Genomic DNA, 23,536 nt, shown 5'->3' on the forward strand with positions numbered 1-23,536 from the left:
CAAGTTGCAGCCCTAAGTTTATCTTTTATATCCTGGGTTCCCATGGTTTATACTTTATAAACCCTACTATGAGCATGAGGTATTAAGGTGAATCCAATCAAAGATCGAAATTTGGATACAATACCCTCCATATCAAGCGTATCATATCGTATCTTTTGGATTTTAAAACACCCATCTTAAAAACCCTTTTCTTTAATATATATATATATAATTAAAAATAATAATATATATAAAATTTTTAGTACCGATACACCCTGTGTATCTATACTTTGGACCTTAAGTCCGACTAAAAGTTGCAATGGGGAGCCCAGCCCATCTCCTCTGACTCTTGGGGCTATCACATAAAGTTTGGGCCTCCTCGATTTGGGCTACTGAGATATTCTATTTTATACCTAGTCAGGTGTTATTGATTAAATTTAGGGGCTTTTACGGTCAGCTCCAGGGCAGATTTGATAGTGCCCGATAGTTGTTAGCCAAGGACCCGTCAAAATCTCTTCCGATAACATGTCTTTCCGGTATTTAGTTATTAACTTTTACAATTTAACACTTTATGAAATAGTTGTTACTTGCTAGCTAGGTCCCGTCAGGAGAGTTTATTTATATATATTTCTGTGGGACCCACTAGACGATGGCTTCTCACCGTTGATCATTCTTACATCATCTTGAGCAAAGAACAGACGAAAGGGAAAGAGAAAAAATTGGAATTCAGACTCATTTCCATGAGAGATATTAGAAGAAGGGACTAAGGAGTGTCAGTGAGTCAGTGACAGATTGGTAGCGCCAGCACTACCTCCCCTGAAAATATTTTCTTTAATTTTAATTAAAATTATGGAATCAGATTAAAAAAATAAAAAAGGGGAAAAAAAAGGAGGCATGGATGTGCTCACTTTTGGTGTTATAGTCGCCATTATCGTTCTCTTCTTTGCTGCGATCTGTTTCATAACCATTCAAGGCACTTGCAAACGCAGGCCTACTTGAAGGCTTCACCAGTTAGTCGGCTCAGATAATTGGGGTATCTGAATTTCTCCAAGAATGGCGGGTTCGTGGATGCAGAGGGGGTTGGTGTTGATTCTGGTCACTGTTTTGGGTCTGAAGCTCTGTTTAGGGCACGAAGGGGGTTCTGAGTCTTGTCCTTTCAGCCAAGCTGAATCTTCTGATCATCATCATTGCGAGCACGACCACCACTTGCACCATCATCATCATCATCATGAGAATGAGCACCGGCATCACCACGGAAAGAGTCTGCTCAAGTCGAAGCTCCCGGAGGAACTGGCGGAAGAAGAAGATCTCAAATTGTTGGAGCATGAGTCGCACCATGGTCACCGTCACGATCACGATCATGAGCATGGGATCTCGGACCTTTCTGGGATTGGTAAGTATTCGACTTATTGAAGATTGGTTCTCGTTAATTTGTGCTGCAATACCTCTTTTTTATGCTTCCTGCATAATTAAAGTTTTCTTTGGTGGGTAAGCCAAACTATATGTTAGAACAAGCGGGAGGAAGACATACCACTGGAAAATCCATATTGAATTAAGACATGCTTGTATCAAGTTTGCATTTTGATCAAAAGAAATACAAAATCTGAAATTTTGTTATCTTCTCTCTGGAGATGCTTTACTTCAATGTCTTTGAACTTGTGAAGGTGGCTGTTTGTTCTAATGGAAAGCCATTTTCCGTCCATTTTCTGGCTTAAAACGCTTGAATATATTTATAGCTTCTATTGCATTCATTCTATCAGTTTATCTTGCTTAACAATGATTCTCTCACTAAATGTGTTTCTTTTGGACTGTGAGGTATCTTAGTTAAGCAACATAGGAGCAACTTGAAATGTATGACAGAACCAAGACAACATTTGTCCTAGATTGCCTCATTGTGTTCCATAGTCCATACTGGAGTCAGGTTGTTCAATGTGCTATTGAACTTCCTTCTCCCTTTATTTTATACTTGTTTTCATAACCTGGAGTCCTTAACTTGTTCTGATTGATCTACATATTTAATAACGGAAATCATTATGCACGTGTGACATGTCTTAGTATGATTAATTTCCATAGTGATCCTTAATTATTGATTAGCAAATTCTAACATTGTATACTTCTCTCCCTCCCTACCCTCCTTCACTTTATGCTCCAAAGAACTCTGGATTCATGCGATGGGCTGTTCACTGTTGGTGAGCATGGCTTCCCTCATTTGCCTGATTATTTTGCCAGTGATATTATGTAAGTATCTCTCTTGTTAATACTTTTTAATGCTATTATTAACTTTAGCATTGATACTTGTCCAATTCAGATTATCTTTTGTTTTAGAATTCCTATCTGAAGTCATGATACCAATGTTCTGTGATATGGCAGTAAAAGGAAAACCATCAAAGGCAGTTGTTGATTCATTGGCTGTATTTGGGGTTAGATTCTTGATCTCTTTTCGTTGGTTTGATAACTTGTTTGCATTTTTTGCTTCATAAATTTTCATAGTGTTTACTGTGGAAATGTTAAACATCTAAGCCTATAATTTCTATGTATTGGAATTTATAATTTCGGTTTTGTGATCTTAAATGCAGTTTTGAGATTTCTAGTTGCTTTTGATGAAGAATCTCTTGTTAAACTCTAGCCTGTATTGAAATCGAATTATAATCATGTTCTCTTCTAAAATGATGGAGGAAGATGTACCACTCCTTTTCCTTTCTGTTTTCTTTGTTGTGATTTGGGAACTCTTGTTTTTTAAAAAGCAAATAAAAATGTTTATGAAGTATAAACAAGGTTAAAGTATCGATATAATAGATCTGATACGGGGCATATCGTAATGGTTTTTGAACCCACTGAAACTCAAAATATAAGTTCTATGGATGTTTAATCAACTGTAAACTATACCAGTGGTCACATTAAGTCTAATTCATACAGTCAAAAGAAAATGATTAAAAGGGGTGAGTATCGAGGGTTGAAAACACACGATATTCAAATTTTTTGTATTTTGCATCTTGATACATTGAACCTTGAGTATAAGGATGTTTACAAAGGCAGGTGTCATCCTCTATTTTACAATAGCCCTTACATTCAGAACCTAACCTTTGCCATTTTTGCACAAAGTGGCTGCTCTAGACAGAACCTAACCATTGGCATTTTTGCACAAAGTGGCTACTTTTACCATTGCACTGAGTAATGGCCCTTTAATTAATTTTGGATTAATTTGTAATGGATTTTGTGCAAATTGAGGCCTGTAAAAGTAGGTTGAGATTGTTTCTGTATTGCTGAAATTGGTACATTTTGGAAGGACTCTGTTCTGTTTCTATTTCTCCTTTTTTCCTTCTTCTTTTCTCCAAATGCTAGTTTTATTTTGGTGCTTAGTTGGTATGGAATGACTTTGCTGTTTGCAGGCAGGAGCTATGCTTGGGGATGCTTTTCTTCACCAGTTGCCACATGCTTTTGGTATGCTATGGGTCATAATGTCATATCTATGAACCATAATTATCTTGCTTTAGTTTTTCTTGTGGTACTAGTCTTTTTAGTTTTTTATTTGCTTGATAAGTCATATCTACTTTTATCTTATTGAATACTAAATAACATTGAAGAAGGGAGTTTCAGCATTATGGCATTGAAGAAAACTTTAACTGAGAACTCCCCACTTTTGTTCCCTTTCCATACTAGAGCATCTTCAGATTGCAAATTCAAAACCTGGGACTGAAGCAAAACCAAGAGATTCCCCACCTGTTGAATCTCCCAATCATTGTAGTCCCTTCTGAAGGTAGGGGCCCAGCAAACAACATTGTCCCTTAACACAAATGCATCCGCAACCACTGCTTCTTTGTCTTCAGTCACATTGAACAGGGTAGGAAATAAATCCTTAAGGGAATTTTCCCCTGTCCAGGCAACCAACCAGAACTTGATCCTTCTCCCATTACCAACTTTAAATCTGACTTCTCTTCTGAACAGGTTGGAAACTTTGCTTATACCTTTTTCCAAAGACTGCATCCATAGGTTGGCATGGGTGGACCACTACTCCAACCCCTTTCATCCAGCCTGTATTTTTCTGCTATGACTGTCCTCCAAAGGTTGTCAGGCTCAGTAGCAAACATCCAAAGCCAACTTCCTAGCAGAGCTAGATTAAAAGATTTTAACCTCCTTAAACCTAGCCCCCCTTGAGATAATGGTTTACAAATCTGCTCCCATTTAACAAGATGATATTTATGAGAGTCCTTCTGTCCCACCCACAAAAAGTCTCTCATCTTTTTTTCTAAAACCTCTGTCACTTCTGATGGGATAGGAAAAAGGGTCATGTAGTATGTTGGTAAACTTGCTAGGGCACTCTTGATGAGTGCTACTTTCCCTCCTTTGGAGAGATACCTTGCTTTCCAAGTGGCCAACTTCTGATCCATTCTTTCTATTATTGGGTTCCAAATGGTTTTTGAATTGCATTTGGCTCCTAGGGGTAACCCTAAATACTTTGATGGTAGCTTACCAACCTTGCAGCCTAACAAGTCTGCCACACCTTGAATGTTAGCAACATCCCCACAGCTATTAATTCACTTTTAGCAAGGTTCACCAATGCACTTCAAATTTAGAACTTGCTCTTCTGAAGCCTTACAAAAGAAGAGAGTGTCATTAGCATATTGTAGGATTGGGATAGCAGTCCCATTGGGCTTCACCTGAAAGCCTTCTAGCAGCTCCCCCTCTTCAGCTCTATCAACCAACTTACTCAAACCCTCCATTACTATTAAAAAGAGCATAGGAGGCAGTGGGTCTCCTTGCCTCAAACCTTTAGCACTGCTAAAATTTCCTTTAGCTGTTCCATTTACTAACACTGAGAATCTATGAGTTGAGTAGCAAACCTTCAACCAATTTCTCCACTTGGAGCCAAACTGCATTCTTCTCATCAAATAATCCAAGAATGACCAATTAACATGATCATAAACCTTCGCTAGGCCAATTTTGCAGGTTAGACCACTCTCCCCACTTCTTAGTCTGGAGTCTAGAAGCTCATTTGCTATGAGCACTACATCCTGAACGTGCTTGTTGTGGGCGAAAGCCCCTTGATATTTAGAAATTAAAAAGTCCATCACCTTCCTTAATCTGGTAGCCAGAATTTTTGATAGGATCTTTGTAGACACTTCCAACCAAGCTGATTGGTCCGAAATCTTTCAGCTCATTTGCTCCTTTCTTCTTAGGGATCAAGGATATAAAAGTTGCATTTAAGCTTCTCTCAAGGGCAGTATTGTGAAATCCCTCCAAAACCCTTAGCAAATCATCTTCAAGGATCTCCCAGAACTTCTTAAAAAACAGCATTGTGAAACCATCTGGCCCTGGTGCCTTCTCCCCTTCCAACTCTTCAATAACCTTCTTTACCTCTTCTTGTAAGAAGGGTTTTTCCAGCTCTGAAACCTGCTCCTCAGACAAGCAATTGAAGATCAAACCGTCCAGCCTTGGCCTTATCTTGCAAAGTTCCTTGAACAAGCCTTTGTAGAAACAAACAAAAGCATCTGCTATATCTTTCTCTTCTTGAACTACCCTTCCTTCCATCTCCAATTTTTGAATAGAATTAACCTTCTTTCTAGCACTGGCCACCTTGTGGAGAAAAGCAGTATTATTGTCACCTGCTTTCAGCCACATAGTCCGAGCTCTTTGCTTCCATTTGGTGCAGCAAAGTATCTAAAGTCTTCTTCTCCTCTTCTCCTCTTCTAAAGGTCCCTTCTTGTCCTCCGCATCAATGTTTGCAACTAATTTCAAACATTCTTCTTTTTTTTTTCGCCTTCCCTCTTCGAAGTCACCTTTTGTCATTATTTAATTTTTTCTTTCAACCACTTCAGCTTTTTGAAGAAGATGTGACTAGCTGAACCTTCAAAGAACATTCCAACCACCACCTTTTGGTGTTTGTCACTAAATCCTCTGAGTCCAGCCAGCAATGTTCCAGCCTAAAAGTATGAGGGTTCTTTTTTAATCCTCCCGTACCCAGGATTAAGGGAATGTGATCAGAAACTACCCTCGTCATTGCTTCCTGATTTGTGAGAGGGAATAAATCCTCCCATTCAGGTGAAATTAAAAATCTGTCCAGCCTATAACTAGCGAAGGGTTTTCCTGATTGTTGGTCCAAGTAAACTTTTCTCCTGCTAATGGCAGATTTATTAGCTCCCACCTTTGGATAAAACCTCTAAAATTTCTCATTCCTCTACTCAGCCGGTTGCACCCCTTTTTGTCTCAGGACTGAGAATTTCATTAAAATCACCCCCTAACACCCATGGACCTTCCCATCTTCCTATGACAGTGTTTAACTCATCCCAGAGAGCATTCTTTAAGTTGTAGTCAACTGGTCCGTACACCCCTGTTACTGTAAATTGAATATTCTTAGCCTCCCAAAGCAACATGGCAGAGATTGAGAAGTTCCTCACAAATTTGTCTACTAGTTTGAAAGTGCTATTGTTCCATATCAGAGCTACACCCCCTGCAGTGTTCACAGCAGGGATTTCAAGCCAATCACACAGATCAAAACCCCACACACTTCTCACTACTCTGAAAGACAATTTTTGAAGTTTTGTCTCCTGTATCAGCAGCACATTCGCTTTCTTGTCTTTCAGAAAGCCCCCCCACACTTCTCATAATGCTTCATTATGATGTCTAAGTTAATAATTTGGAAAATGAATGATAGCATGGGCTCTTGCTGTTATCCTGAAAAGTCATTTGATGATTTATACCTCACATCTTTGTTACATTTTTGTTGCCTGAATTATTATTGAATCACTAACTACCTTTTCCATGTATTCTGCACTTTTGTAGTGTAAATTATTTATTCTTGATCAATATAAACCTATTTTACTACATCAAATTATCAAGTGGCCTACTCACATGTCTAGTCATATTATAATACTTTTTTTTCAGAGTTTATATGCCACTCTTTCTGATTATATTTTTCTTCAGTAGTTCAATAGCTCAAAGTAATCAATCAAAAAAGAAAAGGTAGTTCAGCAGTTCGACTTTTGGTGATTGATGTTAAGATATTCTCCTCTACAGGTGGCGAGCACTCACACTCTCATGAACACCATATGGACCATAGTCATGATCATCATCATTTTGGACATACCCCTTCACATTCACATTCTTTAAAGGATCTCTTTGTTGGATTGTCTGTTCTATGTAAGTGCAAATGTGTAATATGTTTTTATACATGTTATGTGTCTTTTAATGCTTCTCTTTTCACATTCCATTGTCTTCTGTTTCACTCAATGTCATCTTCAAAGTAAAAGCAAATCACCCCATAACACATAACATGTGTATTGTGTTATGAGATTGTATTGTGACCAAGGCTCCTGTAAGTGTACCAATCACCCCATTCTTACTTAAGCCTTCTTCTCTGTACAATAACTAGACCGAGAAAAGTTCTGCCATCTCTTCCAAGAACCCACCAGGCCACCACTCTCAGCTGCTCCAGCTTCCCAAGGAAGCTTCTGTTGAACTGAAGGTTGACCTCATCATTAATTAAATGAAGCGATTGCCTCTAGTTAGAGAATGACCAGTGTTTTAAAAGGCACATCTTAGGTGTACAGGGGAGGTACATTTTAAGGCAGCAAATCACCTGAACCCAGGCACTGTCCCTTTCGAAAGGCATATCCTTTGTTTTGTTTTTTATATATATATATATATATATATATATATATATTCTTATGTGCCTTTCACCTTTATAATGGTCTGTTAACTTTTAAAATAAATAAAAACAAGGGCCTGTTAAATACCTGAACCCTTAGTTATTGCAAATAGAATCTCAAATAGCAAAATTTCCACTTAAGAAGTAATAAGTTAATAACAGTACAACCAACATCTGATCCCTGATCTTAAATTGGAATAAAATGCAATTATCACAGAATCAACCCTTTTATATATATGGACCAAACATTTAGGTTGGGAGCACTGTCCCAAACCCTCACATGGACTTGTTTGGAATTGCTTCAAGGGGCCTTTATGGAGGCAGAGAGCCAACCTTCCAAGATTAAGAATGCAAGATGTTTAATACTTTAATATCACACTAGATACTCAAAATAATGCAACTAGGAGATAAATAAAGACACTGAAATCACATGCTTGAATTGTTGAATGTTTGTGGCTCTTTCTACAATTCACATATATTTGCTTTCACTTATTTTCATTTCAAATATGTTTTATATGTCATGCTTATATATTTTATTAAAGCAAATAGACTTTTTAAAACATTTAATTTCTTTTAAAATCTTATACCTTTTTGTATTACTGTTTATTTTTTGTTAAAAAATTTGCACCTTGCTTCAAAAAGGTGCATGCCTCACCTTGTTCCTTTTTTCTTGCATTTTTAAAACAATGAATATGGCCTCCTCATCAACCACATGAAGAGAAGGACCACATTTACAATTTATATTGGCATCTTTACCATGATCCTCATTGTTTTAAAGACTACTTTTCTGATAAGTAAAAGGTAATTCATTGTGTTAGTACCATAAGTACAAGAAACTACAAGGAACTTAGGTCACTCCATATGCAAAAAGATGGCTGTTTTCATAGCAACTCAAACACTTTATACTATTCCCACTTACCTTTGATGGACAACAATCATTGGAGCTTTTTTGTGGTTAGCATTTATAGAAGCATTATATTATCAAAAAGGGAGCAGAAGTCCTATTTACAAGGCTAGCAAGGTAAAATATAGGACAAGGTTTAAAATGTCAGTGTCAGTGGAAATGTCTGTCACCCAAATATAAGAAACATGTCAAAAATATCGTATTGAAATCTTGTAAAAATTATAAACATAGTGGAAACATTGTAAAATATGCAAAATATAGTATGTTGTGTGTAATGATAAAAGAAGAATAGCACACTTTTTTAAATTATAATCTTGTTCCAAATCATTAAACAAAGCTAAGAAACTAAGGCTGTGTTTGGTTTAAAGGAAAAGGTAGGGAAACATAGGGAAACCTATACAAGGTTTGTAAAGGTTTCCCTACATTTCCCTTCCTTTCCCTACTTTTTCCTTCAAACCAAACACAACCTAAGGTTATAGACAAAAGAATGTGTTCTGAAGTTGCCTTGTAAACCTTAAAATTAAGAGCTTCATGTTAGAGAGTGTAGAGGAGATGGGCCGAATGACCCATAGACTGTCACTTCATGTTATGTTATGTTTCTCTCTGTTATGGGCCTTATTCTGGGCCCATATTCTGTAGTGTTTTGTTTTTTTGTATTTTTCTGCCCACTCAAGGGCCTCTCTGTAATTTATCAAAGATTAACTTAATAAAAGAGTATTAGAGTGTTAGAGGAAGGTTAAGTTCGAACTCCTCATCCTCTAACTCTCCTTGCCGCAGTTCTCTCTCTCTCTTCTTCTCTAATCTTCTCTTGTTAGTTTTTCTGGATTACTAGCACAGTCCCATCCTTCTAGGACTGTTTTTCAACTTGGTATCAGAGCGGGTCGTTAATTGGCATGTCCTTCATGTGGTTCTAGTTCAGCCAACTGCATGAGGAGGTTCTAGGGCTGAATGTTTACAGTCATTCGCCTGGTTCTTGGAGGTCATTGGAGGGTGCCCAAGTTTCTATACACTTGGAGAAGGGTTCGGTGACCAGGAGGAATCGGAGAGCAAGTTTTTTCAGCCTGATTTGAAATCAGAGAAAAGGGATTTCGAAGCTAGCTCAGAGAGCAAAGAGTTCGGCCTGGTTTGAAGTTCAAACCAGAGATACTGTAAGTTGTTTTCTCAGTTCTTTGCTGAGTTATTTTTTGTTATTTGGGAGGATTGTTAAAGCATTCAAAGCACAACTCCATTCGGCCCACTGTTGCTGGACTGATTTCTGGGTTATTTTGGAAGTGTTGTTCGGCTGTTATTGGGCTTCCAAACTGCTAAAAAAACTGATTTAAATTAAGTGGTACAAGCCTCTACTTTAGTTCAGCTGCTTCTTGGACCTAGACAAAGTGTTCTTGAAGTGATTTCTGCTTGTTAACAATGAAGTGTTGACTGCTGCATACATAGTGTTTGTAAAAGGTCCTCTTAGGTACTATGGAGTGTTTTCTTTGTTCTCCTTGGGAAATTATTGTTGGGAACCAAGAATACATATTGTTTGGAGGCCTGTTGATTGTTCCTTGAAGGCTGAACCAGGGTTTCTTCTCTTTGAAAGTGCTGCCATCGAACTTGGTTCTCACGGCTATCAGTTCTGAACTGAGTTTGTGTGTTGTTGTGTTTGTTATTATTTCAACTCAATCTGAGTTCTTTGAAGTTAGATCACTTTTAAAGGCTTGCCAAAACCCTAATTGAAGTTGTTACATAATGGACTACTCAGAAATTGAGAATAAGAGCATTGCTGAATATGGACATAATTCGGGAACTACAACTGATTCCTTGTTGGTTGTAACTACAGTTAAATTGGATGGAGCCAATTATTTGGCCTCGTCACAATCCGTAAAAATTCATATTTGCAGTAAAGGAAAGTGGGGGTTTATCTCTGAGAGTAAGAAAGCTCTCCCAGAGGAGGATCCCTCCTATGAGAAATGGGTGCAGGAGAATTACACAGTGATTGAGTGGCTTGTGAATTCAATGCAGCCACAGATTAGCCAACATTACCTGTGGATGAACTCGACTAAAGAAATCTGGGATAGTGTTGCAGAAACCTACTCCCAGAAGTTGAATGTTGTCAGAGCCTACAAACTGAGAAGTGATGTGAAGAATCTAAGGCGGGGGGAGAAGTCACTTGCAGCATACTTCTCAACCCTAAAATATTGATTTGATAGAGGCTGTGACATGGGATACCCCCAAGAATGCTGAAACATACAGGAAATTGGTTGAAAGGAATAGGGTCTTTGAGTTCTTGACAGGGCTAAACTCTGAATACGACATTACAAAGCAAAACATCTTGTCCAAGGAAGATGTTTCATTGTCACAAGCATATACTTTGGTCAGCAGTGAAGAAAGTAGGAGGCAAGTGCAGGTTCAAGGAGTCAGTATCAATGATCATTTTGCAAATATGGGAATTAAACCCAAAGGGGTTACAGGAGATCACAGTGACACAGGAAGGAAGGAGGTGGTGTGTGAATATTGTAAGAAGCCGAAACACACAAAGGACAAGTGCTGGAAATTGCATTCCAATCTTGTACCTATCAGATTCCAGAAGAAGAATGATAGTAGAAAGATAGGAAGTGCACATGCAGCCACAAGCACAGATACAGAGGTTGAGTCTACCAGTGCACAGTTGGCAGCTATGAAAGCTGAATATGAGAAGTTTGGAAAGATGATCAACCAGCTTGAAGGTGTAACTTCATCATCCATCCCTTCTGGAAGTCTAGCCACCATTGCATTTGCTCACTCAGGTATAAGGGCTTTCGTTAACTATGCATCCACCTCAGGTAATCACAAAACCCCTTTGATCATAGACTCAGGTGCTTCTGATCACATGACCAACATTTCCACTTTGTTTGTTTCATATGATTTACTTCCTGGTTGTGACAAAATCACCTTAGCTGATGGTTCTCTTGCCCCTATTTCTGGCAAGGGAACTGTCAAGGCTACAGGCTCCTTATTCTTATCTTTCACTCTTCATGTGCCTAAATTAAATACCAACTTATTATCTGTAAGTAGCATGACCAAGTCATTGAATTGTTGTGTAACCTTTTTCCCTTCTCATTGTGTGTTTCAGGACCTGAAGTCTCAGAAGGTGATTAGGAGTGACCATGAAGCGAATGGAATATACTTGCTCGACACCCCTGGCCAATGCTTTGATCATCCCATGAATGTTGCTTTTGGTTCTACTTTTTCAGAGTCTGTTAGTCAAATTATGTTGAGTCATTGTCAGTTGTGGCTCTCCAAGGAAAGGAATTCTATTTACCAAGCATGGTCATCTGAAACTTGAAGCCTATACTGATGCTGATTGGGCTGGAAATATTGATGATAGAAGATCTACTTCAGGGTATTGTAGTCTGGTGGCTGGTAATGTTGTCTCTTGGAGGAGTAAGAAATAAACTGTTGTGGCCCGATCCTCCACAGAAGCAGAGTATAGAGTCATGGTACATGGAGTCTCGGAATCGTTGTGGCTAAGGTCCTTAATGGAAGAACTTGGGATTGATCATGACAAACCCATGATGTTGTACTGTGATAATCAGGCTGCCATCAACATTGCTCACAACCCGGTATAACATGATCAAACCAAACATATTGAAGTTGATCGACACTTTATTCGAGAAAGAGTCTCCTCCGGTGAAGTGTGTCTTCCATTCATTACTTCTGAAGGACAATTGGCAGATTTTCTCACCAAGGGCATTTCCAAGGCAAGGCTTCATCATGACACTGGCAAGCTGGGCATGATTAACATCTATGCTCAGCTTGAGGGGGAGTGTAGAGAAGATGGGCCGAATGGCCCATAGACTGTCACTTCATGTTATGTTATGTTTCTCTCTGTTATGGGCCTTATTCTGGGCCCATACTCTGTAGTGTTCTGTTTTTCTGTATTTTTCTGCCCACTCAAGGGCCTCTCTGTAATTTATCAAAGATTAACTTAATAAAAGAGTATTAGAGTGTTATAAGGAAGTTAAGTTTGAACTCCTCATCCTCTAACTCTCCTTGCCGCAATTCTCTCTCTCTCTCTTCTTCTCTAATCTTCTCTTGTTAGTTTTTATGGTTTTCTAGCACAATCCCATCCTTCTAGGACTGTTTTTCAACTGAGAGAAAGGATTAGCTGAACGTAGTAGCTGCAACAGGCTGTGGAATCAATGATAACTCTCCACACCAGTAATAAAATACATGGAACCCACACGTCTCACAGTGGGACTCATGAATTTATTACTGGTGTGGAGAGATATCATTGGTTCCACAGCCCGCTGAACAGCCACCATGTTCAGCTAATCCAAATTACATGTTAGAATGAATTAAAGCAAAATTTGAATTCAAATGTAAATGGTTGTAATAGATCAATCAAATAATCTATTACACAGACAAAAACTAATATTTAACTTCATGTTTGAAATGACTATTGAGATAGATCAAAGTGGTAATCATGTAAGTTAGGCGGACAATAACGCTGTTACTCCACATATCTACAATATCATCACCAACTTATGTTTTTCTTTTGATAAATAATGTCATCAAGTTATGTTATAATACTATCTGTTGTACTTCGCATAGTGCTGGTAATGTTCACCGGGGAATATGTTGATTCCAGTAAAATTTCATGTTACTACTACCCATGGAAGTTGAAATGGAAATATGTCATGGAAATTGTCTATTGTACTCCACATAGTGCTGGTAGTGTTCACCGGACTTAATTTGAATGACCGATTTGTTTTCCCATTCTTCCTTCCCAAATTTAACCAGCAGCATGGATTTACTAGCAGCCATTGCTAAGACAGATCTGTTTTGTTCATCTGCCAGCTTAAAATTCCTCACCTTCACAGCTTCCTCTGAATCTCTAGAGAGCTCCCTCTTATCTCCTTGCAGTCTTATTAGCATCTCCCTCAGAGATTTAGAAATGGCTTTCCACCTTTGATTCCTTTTTCCCCCAAAGAAAGCAGGCTAATCACTTCTTCCCGTGCACAAAAAACTCAGAAAGTGCTAAAAAGGGCCTTTGGCATTTTTCTTACACTCAACAACATACCTTGTTCCTGTATTAGTGGTCATCTCCTTCCATACTGGTTGCTTGCCTTTCAAACTTGCTTCCAGAACAAAATCTTTCGGCCATTGAATCACCTGTAGCCCAACCAGCAAAACGGTTGCCTTCTTTGCTTCTCGAATCTTCAACAACATACCTTGTTCCTGAATTCCTCACCTTCACAACTTCCCTCTAATCTTCAGTTTCTCAAGCAGAAAAGGCTTTGCCTCCACCTTAACAGTCTTCCTCCAACAAGCCACCTCCACAAACACTTCTTCCATCTGCTTGTTTCTCATATTCATGTTAAAGCTAGACTGCTAGAGTACCAAACAGCCCCGTTATTCTTTGTGTATACTTTTTCTCTCTATTTATTTGTTTTTCTCCCCCATTTCTCAGTCACAGCAACCTGATATTCACAATAGAGAAGACCCTTATCTGTTCTCAATCCTATTACTACTTTATTATAAAATAATTAGTTGACCTTTGTAATTAATCCTAAGTCCTAATGCTAAGCATCTGTTCCTTAAATTGATCCTATTTGTTCAATCATTGCCAGCCCCTGTTTAACCCCTTTTGTAGACTGAATTGTAATAGTAAATTGCATTATTTCAGCCTCAGAATGCCTAACCTTAATAGTGGAACAATACAATGCATCCATTAGAAACCAAACCAAAACACAGTCATCCTAAATTTGTTCAAGAAGATGGGCCAAACTCTTCATCGGTTATTGGCAGCCCTTTTTTCGGAAGGAAGAAACCATCTTTCAGCTGACATCATGTGAGGAAGGAGCTTGATAAAGGCCAGAAGGCTTGTCTTGAGCCTGTGCCAGATCAGCTGATGTGTTATGTGGTTCAGATGTCAGTGGTTTTGTTGGTGGTAAGAAGGGGGAGCTAGTTGTGGACTCATGTGGGCCGTTGAGTGCAGCAATGACAGAAGAAGGATGTCTGATTTCAAGTGACTTTTAGACTGTTATCTCAATTGAAAAGGAAGTTGAGCAGAATTCAATCGCAAAGACAAGAGATGTTGAACAGGGTCCTTTTGAGTTGGCACTGGAAGAGTTGGAGTTTAATAGATTTTTTTCTGATCAAGTCTCAGGTGAGAGTATCGTTGAGGGTGGAAGTTACGTTGAAATTGTTATAGGGAACCTTGAGAGATATTTGGGGAGGAGGAAGGTTGAAAGAAGTTAAGGCAGGTTTGACAGGAGAGTGGAGGTATCAGTGGAACTTCTCTGGCTTCGAAACACTTGAGAATTTCAACCACTGGCCAGTTGGTACATGTGACCAAAGTTTTCTCTTGGCTGAAAATGGGGATCTTTGGGGCTGGTCCTTGCAGTAAATAAGAGAACGTAGAAAAGAAGACTTCATCCAAAGCAATGCAAAAAAAAAAAAAAGGAAAACTGGAAGATTTACCACAAGTCAAAGATCAAGATTTGAAGAAGGGTGTTGTTCATGACAAGGGGCAATCAGAGTTGGCAGATGTAGACCTTGGTGATGTGAGTTCAGATCTGGTTGGAAAATATTTAGAGGTAGTGAAGAGTGAGGATGAAACAGGTTTTAGGTCAAACAAGACCAGTTGAAAAGAAAAAGGATATGGATAAGGTGGTTGAGACAGAAGTGCAGGTTAGCAAGATTTTGGCTCTCCACTTCTTGGGAGGAGAAGAATTCACCAGGAAAGTTTTTTTTTTTTAGATTTGAAAAAGGTTGAGCAAAGTTAATCAGTTATGTGTCAGAAAAAGAGAGGTGTCTGATAAAGGTTTTGTCAGTTGGGAATCTTGGAATAGTAGGGATGCAGTTAGGTGGTTTTCAGGTTTTGGTTGGGTGGCATTGGGCAGGTTTTGGATTAGAAGGTTATTTTAGGTTTTTCCTGTTCTTGGTTGGTGGTGAGATGTTTGTGGGGGTTGTTTTGTTTGGTAGCTTTGTCTGTTTCTTTGGGGTGATTTCTCATCACCTGCCATTATATCCTTTTTTTTTGCTTTTTTAATAATTTCTTTTTTATTTATCCTCAAAAAAACACATTCATCCTGGTGCAGACTGGCCCTTAAGTCATCAAATGACATTATAACTAACTTGCCCTTAAGTGATCACATGAAAGTCACATGATATTATAAATAATTTTAAAACAAAAAATATGATCCTATGTGGACTTCCTAACAAAAGAACAAAAGGAAAACAAAAATGACTCAGAAAAGAGTAAAAGGTGTTCAAACCCTTCACTTCTCCAGTTGCTTTGTCCAATCTTTCTTACTAGGAAATCTAACACTAGCTGGTCTGCATCAATTGCATTAGCAATAGTATGAATTTAAGTTGGTAGTGTCTTCTGTCATCAGTTTGTTTATCAGATTTTGTTAGGACTACACAGAGACTTGCAGTTTCCTGAATTCCTGGTTCTTATGTTTGGTTATTGCAGCTGGAATTGTACTTTTTCTTCTGGTTGAAAAGGTTGTGAGGTATGTTGAAGACCATTCGAGAAAAGGAGCAAATGCATGGGGTCATGGTCATCACCATCATCATCATCCTAAGAACAGTAACAAGTTGAAGGATGATCAGGATGGTCCCAAGGATCTGAATTCAGGGTCTATCCATGAAAAGAATGGAAATGAATTGGGGACATCATCTGAAGGCAAAGTTATAGATCAAGTATCTGGAGCTTTAAATGTAGAGAAGGAAAATCAACAGGAATCTGTTCTTCGTAAGGTAATCCAAAAAAAAACAAAAAAAAAAGTTAATAGGGCATCTCATGCGACAGAAGAACTAGTGTGATGTATTTGTACTTCCAGGCTTTACTTAATTTAAAGTTTCCAAGACAGCTTTAGTAGTTTGATTTCAATTATTGTGCAAAAGCGATCTCTCTGCACTCCCTTCATGCATACCTTTATTTTACACTTTTATGTGCTGATTAAAAAAAGACGGTTTTATCTCCTAATTGCATTTTTCCTCGCATTAGTTATTTACTTGTAGCCACTCATTTAATAAGATAAGGTGCCTATGATAATGGTGCTGCACTTTAAACTGCATTTGTACTCATAGGCTACTCTTAAGTTATGATGTGTTATTGACTTTGTTCATTGTGTCTGTTCTGCACAGAGAATCACAACTTCTGGTGGCAGTGAAGCTAAACCAGATTCAGATTTTACAAATGGAAAAACAGCATTGAGTGAAAAAGGATCTAATCCTCCATCTAACTTGGTGTTTGGTTATTTGAATCTCTTTTCTGATGGTGTTGTAAGTTTGTATCCCTTGATATCAACCCAGAAACTCTTCTTTAAGTCTTTTTGACTTCTGGATATTCTTTATGTATTCAGACTTTCTCTGTAAATATTGCAGCACAATTTTACTGACGGAATGGCTCTAGGAAGTGCTTTCTTGCTTTATGGTTCTGTTGGCGGATGGTCTAGAACATTGTTTCTACTTGCACATGAGCTTCCTCAGGAGGTTTCTGTTCTGCCATTCTACCCTTATCTTCATTAATCACTATAGAAGGATTAAAGTTATCTATTATCAATTCCAAGAAATTTTGCCAAGTATTGGTTTTAATTTTATAACTATTCTAATCATGATGTCAAACTAAATTGAGGAAGATGGTTGAATGGCTGCTTCATGTAGGGAAGAATATTTTTTGGCGTAGTTGTAGTGTCTGTCCATGCTAAATATTGAAAATCAATTTGGGTATAGGTGGCACATGCTAGCCTTATTTAAGGAATACATCTTTTTTTATAGGTAATTTGTAAAACTTTATTAAAAAGGATGATAGAGTATGCCTGCTTTTTTCCTTTTAGAATTTCCCACCTAATACTTGAACACCTATTTGCTTGTCTCTTCTTTCAATTTTAATGCATATATTTACTACCATTAATCTATATTGTGTGGTTAAGCCTTCCCCTAAAATAACTTAACAGTCCTTGTACATCATTTGTTTTGTTCGCTTTGGCAAGGAAAAAATGCATTTGACGTGAATCTGATCCATTTTAAGTGCTATTAAACATTTATCATTCCTATTAGAATATGTTTTATTCTTGTCATAACCTCTTGCTGTTGCAATTTCTAAATTCATATTTTCTGTTTCATGTTTCTCTCCAAACTCAAATCCTCCATGCACCCTGTTTCATTCTAAAATTCCTATCTTGCACCTTTTCCACATGCCCTTCAGATTTCATCCTATAAAAATCTTTTCCATTTAGATTTTTTTTAATTAGTGCACCTATATTTTCCCAAAATTGTTTCTTTACGTTTTCTTCTAAATCCACTTGAAGTGCATAAGCACTTATTATGTTAATGATTTCCCCTTCCGAAACAAGTTCAGTTAAAATTGTTCTATCCCAACTATTTTTAACATTTTATTCTTTTGGTCCTTACCTACTATTTTCACACACCAGTTCATTTTTTATACATGGATATCAGCATTTGCCTGTCGCCTGAACAATGACTCTTCTGCAGGTTGGTGACTTTGGAATCTTGGTAAGATCGGGTTTCAGTGCCCCAAAAGCCCTCTTTTTCAACTTCCTTTCAGCACTGGTGGCGCTAGCTGGAACTGCATTGGTTAGTAAATGTTTCCTGCAGCATATTTTTTCCTCTCTAGATTCTTGCGAAGAATGATAAAATATTACTTGCTTCTGTAATATTCCGCAGGCTTTGCTTGTAGGGAAAGATCCAGGACAATCTTCTTTGATTGAGGTAAAAATAATATCTATGAAGAAAGATGTGTTGGTTGGATCCAATGAAATTACTAACTAATCACCCTTTATTTCCTGCAGGGATTTACAGCGGGAGGGTTTATTTATATTGCAGTTGCTGGAGTTCTCCCAGAAATGAATAGTGGGAGCTCAACATGTAAGAGTACAATGATCCAGTTAGTCTCGCTAATTTTGGGCATGGCTGTTGCCCTTTGTATCTCTCTGGTGGAGTGAAAATACATTCACACCGATATCTGCAACCATGTTTGTGCAGTTAGAAATGTTGATGTAATATCTGTTTCTCAAATGTCAGCTTAGCCTCTTTAAATGTGGAGTTTTTATCCTCTTCTACAGCTGATGAGGCATCATGGTCAACATATCTACCTCAGTTAATCACCAACAATTAAAAAATTGAATTGCAAAACTGATGGGCGTATAATCCATTAAAAATTTTGGGAAATTGTCTAAAATTCATCATGAGTTTTCAGCATCTCTTAAACTCGCAACTTTTCAAAATGTCTAAAACTCACCATGTCACTAACTTGATGTTAAACAGACCAACAGGTGTTAATAAATTACCATTTTAATCTTCTAGAAAAATATAAAATATATACAAAATAAATTAGCGGGTGTTAATATATTATCATTTTAATATTTAGACATGAAAAAAAAGAAAATTTCAAAAATTATAAAAACAAATTATAGAAATTGCAAACAAAATGAAAAATTATTTTCAAATTATAGAAATTGAAAAAACAAAATCAGAAAATGAAAATTGTAGAAAAAACACCAAATATTATAGAAAAGCATAGAAATTACAAATAACAAAAAATACGGGAATATTTATAGATTGTAGAAAATAGAAAATGTAAAAAAACAGAAATTATAAAAAACATTGAAAAATATAACAAAGCACTAAAAATGCAAAAAAAAAAAAAAAACAAGAAAATTGAAAACTGAAAAAGACCATTTCTCATCTAACTCGCCATTCAAGGGTAAATTGGTCATGAAAATTGTTATTTATGTTAACATGGACACCTCTGTTAAGAAGCATTAACAGTGCACTAACGGAATGTGAGCTTTGGAAAATAAAAACTTAGTGATATGGTGAATTTTAGACATTTTGAAAAGTTGTAATGAGTTTAAGAGAAATGAAATTCATGATGAGCTTTAGACAATTTCCCAAAAAAATTTGATGTAAAAATAAATACTAAATTTCCAATCCAATTCAGCCTAGCCCCAATTTATACAACTATCTGTGCTGGCTATACCATTTTTGTCCCACCATTTTGCTGTATCAAGAACCATGTTTCCTGATAGATTAAATGCCCTAGAATACGATTCAGAATTCATGTTCATATTGAGGTTTTAATATCAGTGACCAACCTAATACAATCCTTTTTATCTGGGCTTCGAATCAATTGTGTAGGATAAGCAGACACCGGAGTCGTATAGAAAATTAGGCATTGAAAATATTTTAAATTTTTAAGACCTTCTGTCCCTTGTAACACGTGAGGTTTTTGTTGATCAGACGGGAATACAAGCCTGGATTTGTTAGTTTCTTGATTTTCAGTGGGGATATTTCCTACTGGACCAACTCTATTTCTAGAAAGTGGAAGGATGGCTTGGCAGATCCAACAAAAATGAGCCTTCAGAATTTTAATGTTATAATAAAGAATTATCCAAATGAAGAGTTTATGTGGACACTGGGCAAGTGTTTTTGGCTTAAACTTTCTTCAGGAATAACCGGTGTCGTCCTTTTGGTCTCCAAACTAGTTTGCCCCTGGGGATGCTTCAGAAAAGTAGATCTGCATCTTCAGCGACCACGGCTGCAGCAAAATCTTGCAATTGCTCAATGACATCAAGCTTGCTCATGATTTAGTTCATTTTGAATGTAAAGGACAAGCATCTCTATGTTTTCACTCTACAGGCTACAGGTCCTTGCGTACAATCAATGAGAATGAACTGAAGCTGCTCTTTTCTTTGCCAAAAAAAATTAAAAATAAAAAAATAAAAAGATGTTGACTAATGAAGATGTGTACAATGAATCCGGATTTACTCTTCCCAACATCGATCTCACATCACTTGCAGCCACACATTTAGAATCTTCCCTACTTGTATATTATCATTCATGCGGATACATTCCCCATGCACAGCTGCAACATACTGTGAGATTGGTGTGTGGCTCTACCGAGATACTCCCCATGCACAATTGCAACATGTTATGAAATTGGTGTGAGGTGCGCCTGTTAAGAGTAAATCCAAATTCGTGTATGAATTACATAACCAATCAAGAATGAAGAGGCCATTTTTTTTTATGAATGATAATAAATTGATTAATTCAGAAACAGATTTAGAGTGAGTTCATACAACATCCCAAGGAGAGGCGCGAGCTGCAGCCCCTCCTTGAATCTTGCAAGTAAACTAGGAAAGAAAGGCAAGAATCAAAACTGAGCCCAAAACAAATCTTCCCTATTTACCCCTTACTTAGTTCTGACAAAGTATTTGCTGATCTCCCCACCTACTATACAGTGACTAATATATTCCTTATCAACCAACTAAATTTCTTCATTTCATTCTTGTAATGCCACATAGCCTCTTTAGCATTTTTCAACCAACCCACCACCACTTTGGAATCCCCCTCGGTTGTTAGGTGTTGTACCCCCAGCTGGTTTGCAAATTGCACCCCTTGTACAGCAGCTAAAAGTTCTGCCTTGATGGAGTCCTCAATTCCCAAGAGACCTGATTAGAGCAACAAAATCTCTCCCTTCTCATTTTCAAAGCACCCCTCATTCCGGATAATCCTAGATTATCCATGCTACTTCCATCAAATTTCAACTTCAGTGAACCTTCGAATGGAGGAGACTAGTTTGTAATTGATTTTCATTTAGGGATGAACACCTCGCTACTATTGACAATTTTTTCCAAAGGTCATTAAAGGAGAATTGATGAAAGATTTCCAAGGTATTGCCCTATTTAACACACTGTCTTTCAATTCATGATTGCTCATTTCCTTTTCTTGAAAAATTCTAACATTTATTTTTTCCCAAAGAGTCCAAATCAAGGCAGCACGAGAACATCCCCATATAATTCTCCCTATTTTTGTAAGCCAACAAAATGTAGAATGGTTAAAGAGCACACGAACTTCTATTGGTAGACTCCAACTACTCCCTTACAACGAAAGTAGCCAAGCCCAAAGATCTGCATAAAAGGGATAAGATATTAATAGGAGGTAGCAATCCTCACTCTGAGCTCTATAGAGGATACACCAAATAGGAGAAATACAGAGAAAATGTCTTCTCTTTTGTAGGTTATCTAGAGAGCTTACTTTCCCATGGAATACTTCCCAACAAAACACCATAATTTTTTGGGGAATTGGCCTGCACCAAATTTCTTTTGACGGAAAGGGTTGGTGAATAGAAAGTTGACAAATGGACTTGAAGAAAGAAGCACAAGTGAATGTTCCATTGAGTCTAGGAGTCCATACCCTCTTATCTGGCTTGGAGGGATCCAAACAAACCTGATTAAGACAACTAAGCAAACATCCCTAAGTCCTCTACGAAACCCAAAATCCCAAGTAAGATCTAAGGGTGTTCCCAAAGGTGAGACAACCTCCTTTTTGTACAAAGAATCAGAAAATAGCAAAGGGAACAGATCCTTTAAAGGTGTGTTTCCTACCCAAATATCCTCCCAAAAATGAACAATATTGCCAGAACAAACTTCATACCTGATAAAATTGAGGAATTGAGGAAGGGTGTTGTGAATGGCCTTCCAAGGTGCTACTAGGTTAGCTTGCCTTGATACACCAACATCCCATCGATTCTCTGACCTTCCTTGAATGCTTTCCACCACCTCATGCTACAATATCTCTCTTTTCAATGGTCATCGCCACAACCATTTCCCTAACAGAGCTTGATTTTTTCTAGTTACCCTCCCAAGTCCCAAACCCCCTTCTTCTTTACTTCTGTACACAATTTCCCAATTAACCAAGTGATCATTTTTTTCTTGTCCCGACTCCCATAAGAAATCTCTCAACTTCTCCAGTTTCCTAGCTTCCCTAACTGGTATCCTAAAAACAGACAAAAAATAGGTAGGTAAGTTAGCCCGGGTAGCTCTTATTAGGGTAATTCTCCCTTCTAAAGATACATAGTTCCTCTTCCATGAGGCTAATCTCTTTTCAAACTTTTCTACCACTGGGGTCCAAAATCTACTCTCCCTAGGATTTGCCCCTAAAGAAAGCCATAAGTGTGACATAAGCCAAGTAGAGGTGGAACACTCAAGACACTCCGCAATAGCCTCGACCTCCCCAACCTCCAAATTTATACCCGCTATGCAGTTATTTTCCAAATTTATTCTCAAATTAGAAATACTTTCAAATCCTTTGATTAGCTCCTTTAGGTTTGCTACATTTTCACTAAAACCTCATTCACAAAATATCATTAGGTCATCTGCAAACTAAAGGTGGGTGACAGGGACTTGGTGTCTCCCTATTCTCCAACCCCTAATGGCATCTTCACTGTCAGCCTTAGTAATGATCCTACTAATCACATCAGCTACTAAGGTAAAAAGGAAGGGTGAGAGTGGATCCCCTTGCCTGACACCCCTACAAGCTGGAAAAAAGTCCCTCACCATACCATTTACCATAATAAAGTAGTGACAAGTACTGATGCACCCAAAAATCCAACTACACCACTTGTCCCCAAATCCACAGTTTCACATAACTTCTAATGGAAACTCCCAGTCCACCAAATCATAGGCCTTTTCAAGATCCAATTTACAAATGAAACCTCTCTTCCTAGACCTTCATTTCCTCTACCCACTCATTCACAATTAAGATTTAATCTGTTATTTGTCGCCCTTAAATGAAATCCTCCCGGGTTTCACTAATGATAGAAGGGATGACTGTTTTGATCCTCAATGAGAGCGCTTTAGCCAAAGTTTTATAGATGCTTGTCACCAGACTAATAACATCATTCTTCTTAGGTATCAAGGCCAAAAAAGTGGCATTAATTCCAAGACTTATAATGTAATTATCTGCAAATTCCTTAAAAACTTCAACTAAATCCTCTTTCAACACCTCCCAACAGTCTTGATAGAAACCCATTGTAAAACCATCTGGACCTAGAGCCTTGGATCTATCCATTAGAAAGACAATTTTCTTAATCTTTTCTTCCTCGAAGTCCCTTTCCATCCACCTTGCCACTCCGTCATCAATTCTTGGTCATTCCACCCCTTCCACGACGCTCTCTCACTCAAAGGTCTTCTATAAATCGTTTTGAAGTGGTCCGCAAACTTTATGGCTAT

The 23,536-nt window shown here is 37.8% G+C and overlaps 2 protein-coding genes across 2 annotated transcripts; both read left to right on the forward strand.

The window, feature by feature from the left end:
• Positions 1-683: 683 nt before the first annotated feature.
• On the forward strand, positions 684-18,560 carry IAR1 (ZIP metal ion transporter family). Its single transcript, XM_088983408.1, has 11 exons — positions 684-1,372; positions 2,134-2,217; positions 2,350-2,399; positions 3,369-3,420; positions 6,994-7,116; positions 15,970-16,256; positions 16,647-16,784; positions 16,887-16,994; positions 17,997-18,098; positions 18,189-18,233; positions 18,314-18,560. The coding sequence occupies exons 1-11, from the start codon at positions 1,033-1,035 to the stop codon at positions 18,464-18,466; spliced, it is 1,482 nt and encodes a 493-aa protein (XP_088839534.1). The 5' UTR covers positions 684-1,032; the 3' UTR covers positions 18,467-18,560.
• LOC148855363 (uncharacterized) lies at positions 9,448-12,511 on the forward strand. The gene is made up of 2 exons (XM_088983409.1): positions 9,448-11,329; positions 11,620-12,511. Exons 1-2 carry the CDS (start codon positions 10,951-10,953, stop codon positions 11,643-11,645), a joined length of 405 nt encoding a protein of 134 aa, XP_088839535.1. The 5' UTR covers positions 9,448-10,950; the 3' UTR covers positions 11,646-12,511.
• Positions 18,561-23,536: the final 4,976 nt, after the last annotated feature.

The sequence above is a fragment of the Nelumbo lutea genome, chromosome 4 (assembly GCF_056320005.1).
Source record: "Nelumbo lutea isolate HS-2025 chromosome 4, American lotus-T2T, whole genome shotgun sequence".
In the NCBI taxonomy this organism is placed as follows: domain Eukaryota; kingdom Viridiplantae; phylum Streptophyta; class Magnoliopsida; order Proteales; family Nelumbonaceae; genus Nelumbo; species Nelumbo lutea.

Coding starts and splice junctions, on each gene's coding strand:
- LOC148855363 (XM_088983409.1), top strand. CDS start 10,951: ATGGGAATTAAACCCAAAGGGGTTACAGGAGATCACAGTGACACAGGA. Junction 11,330..11,619: donor TAACTATGCATCCACCTCAG/GTAATCACAAAA, acceptor TGTGTGTTTCAG/GACCTGAAGTCTCAGAAGGT.
- IAR1 (XM_088983408.1), top strand. CDS start 1,033: ATGGCGGGTTCGTGGATGCAGAGGGGGTTGGTGTTGATTCTGGTCACT. Junction 1,373..2,133: donor CTCGGACCTTTCTGGGATTG/GTAAGTATTCGA, acceptor TATGCTCCAAAG/AACTCTGGATTCATGCGATG. Junction 2,218..2,349: donor TATTTTGCCAGTGATATTAT/GTAAGTATCTCT, acceptor GTGATATGGCAG/TAAAAGGAAAACCATCAAAG.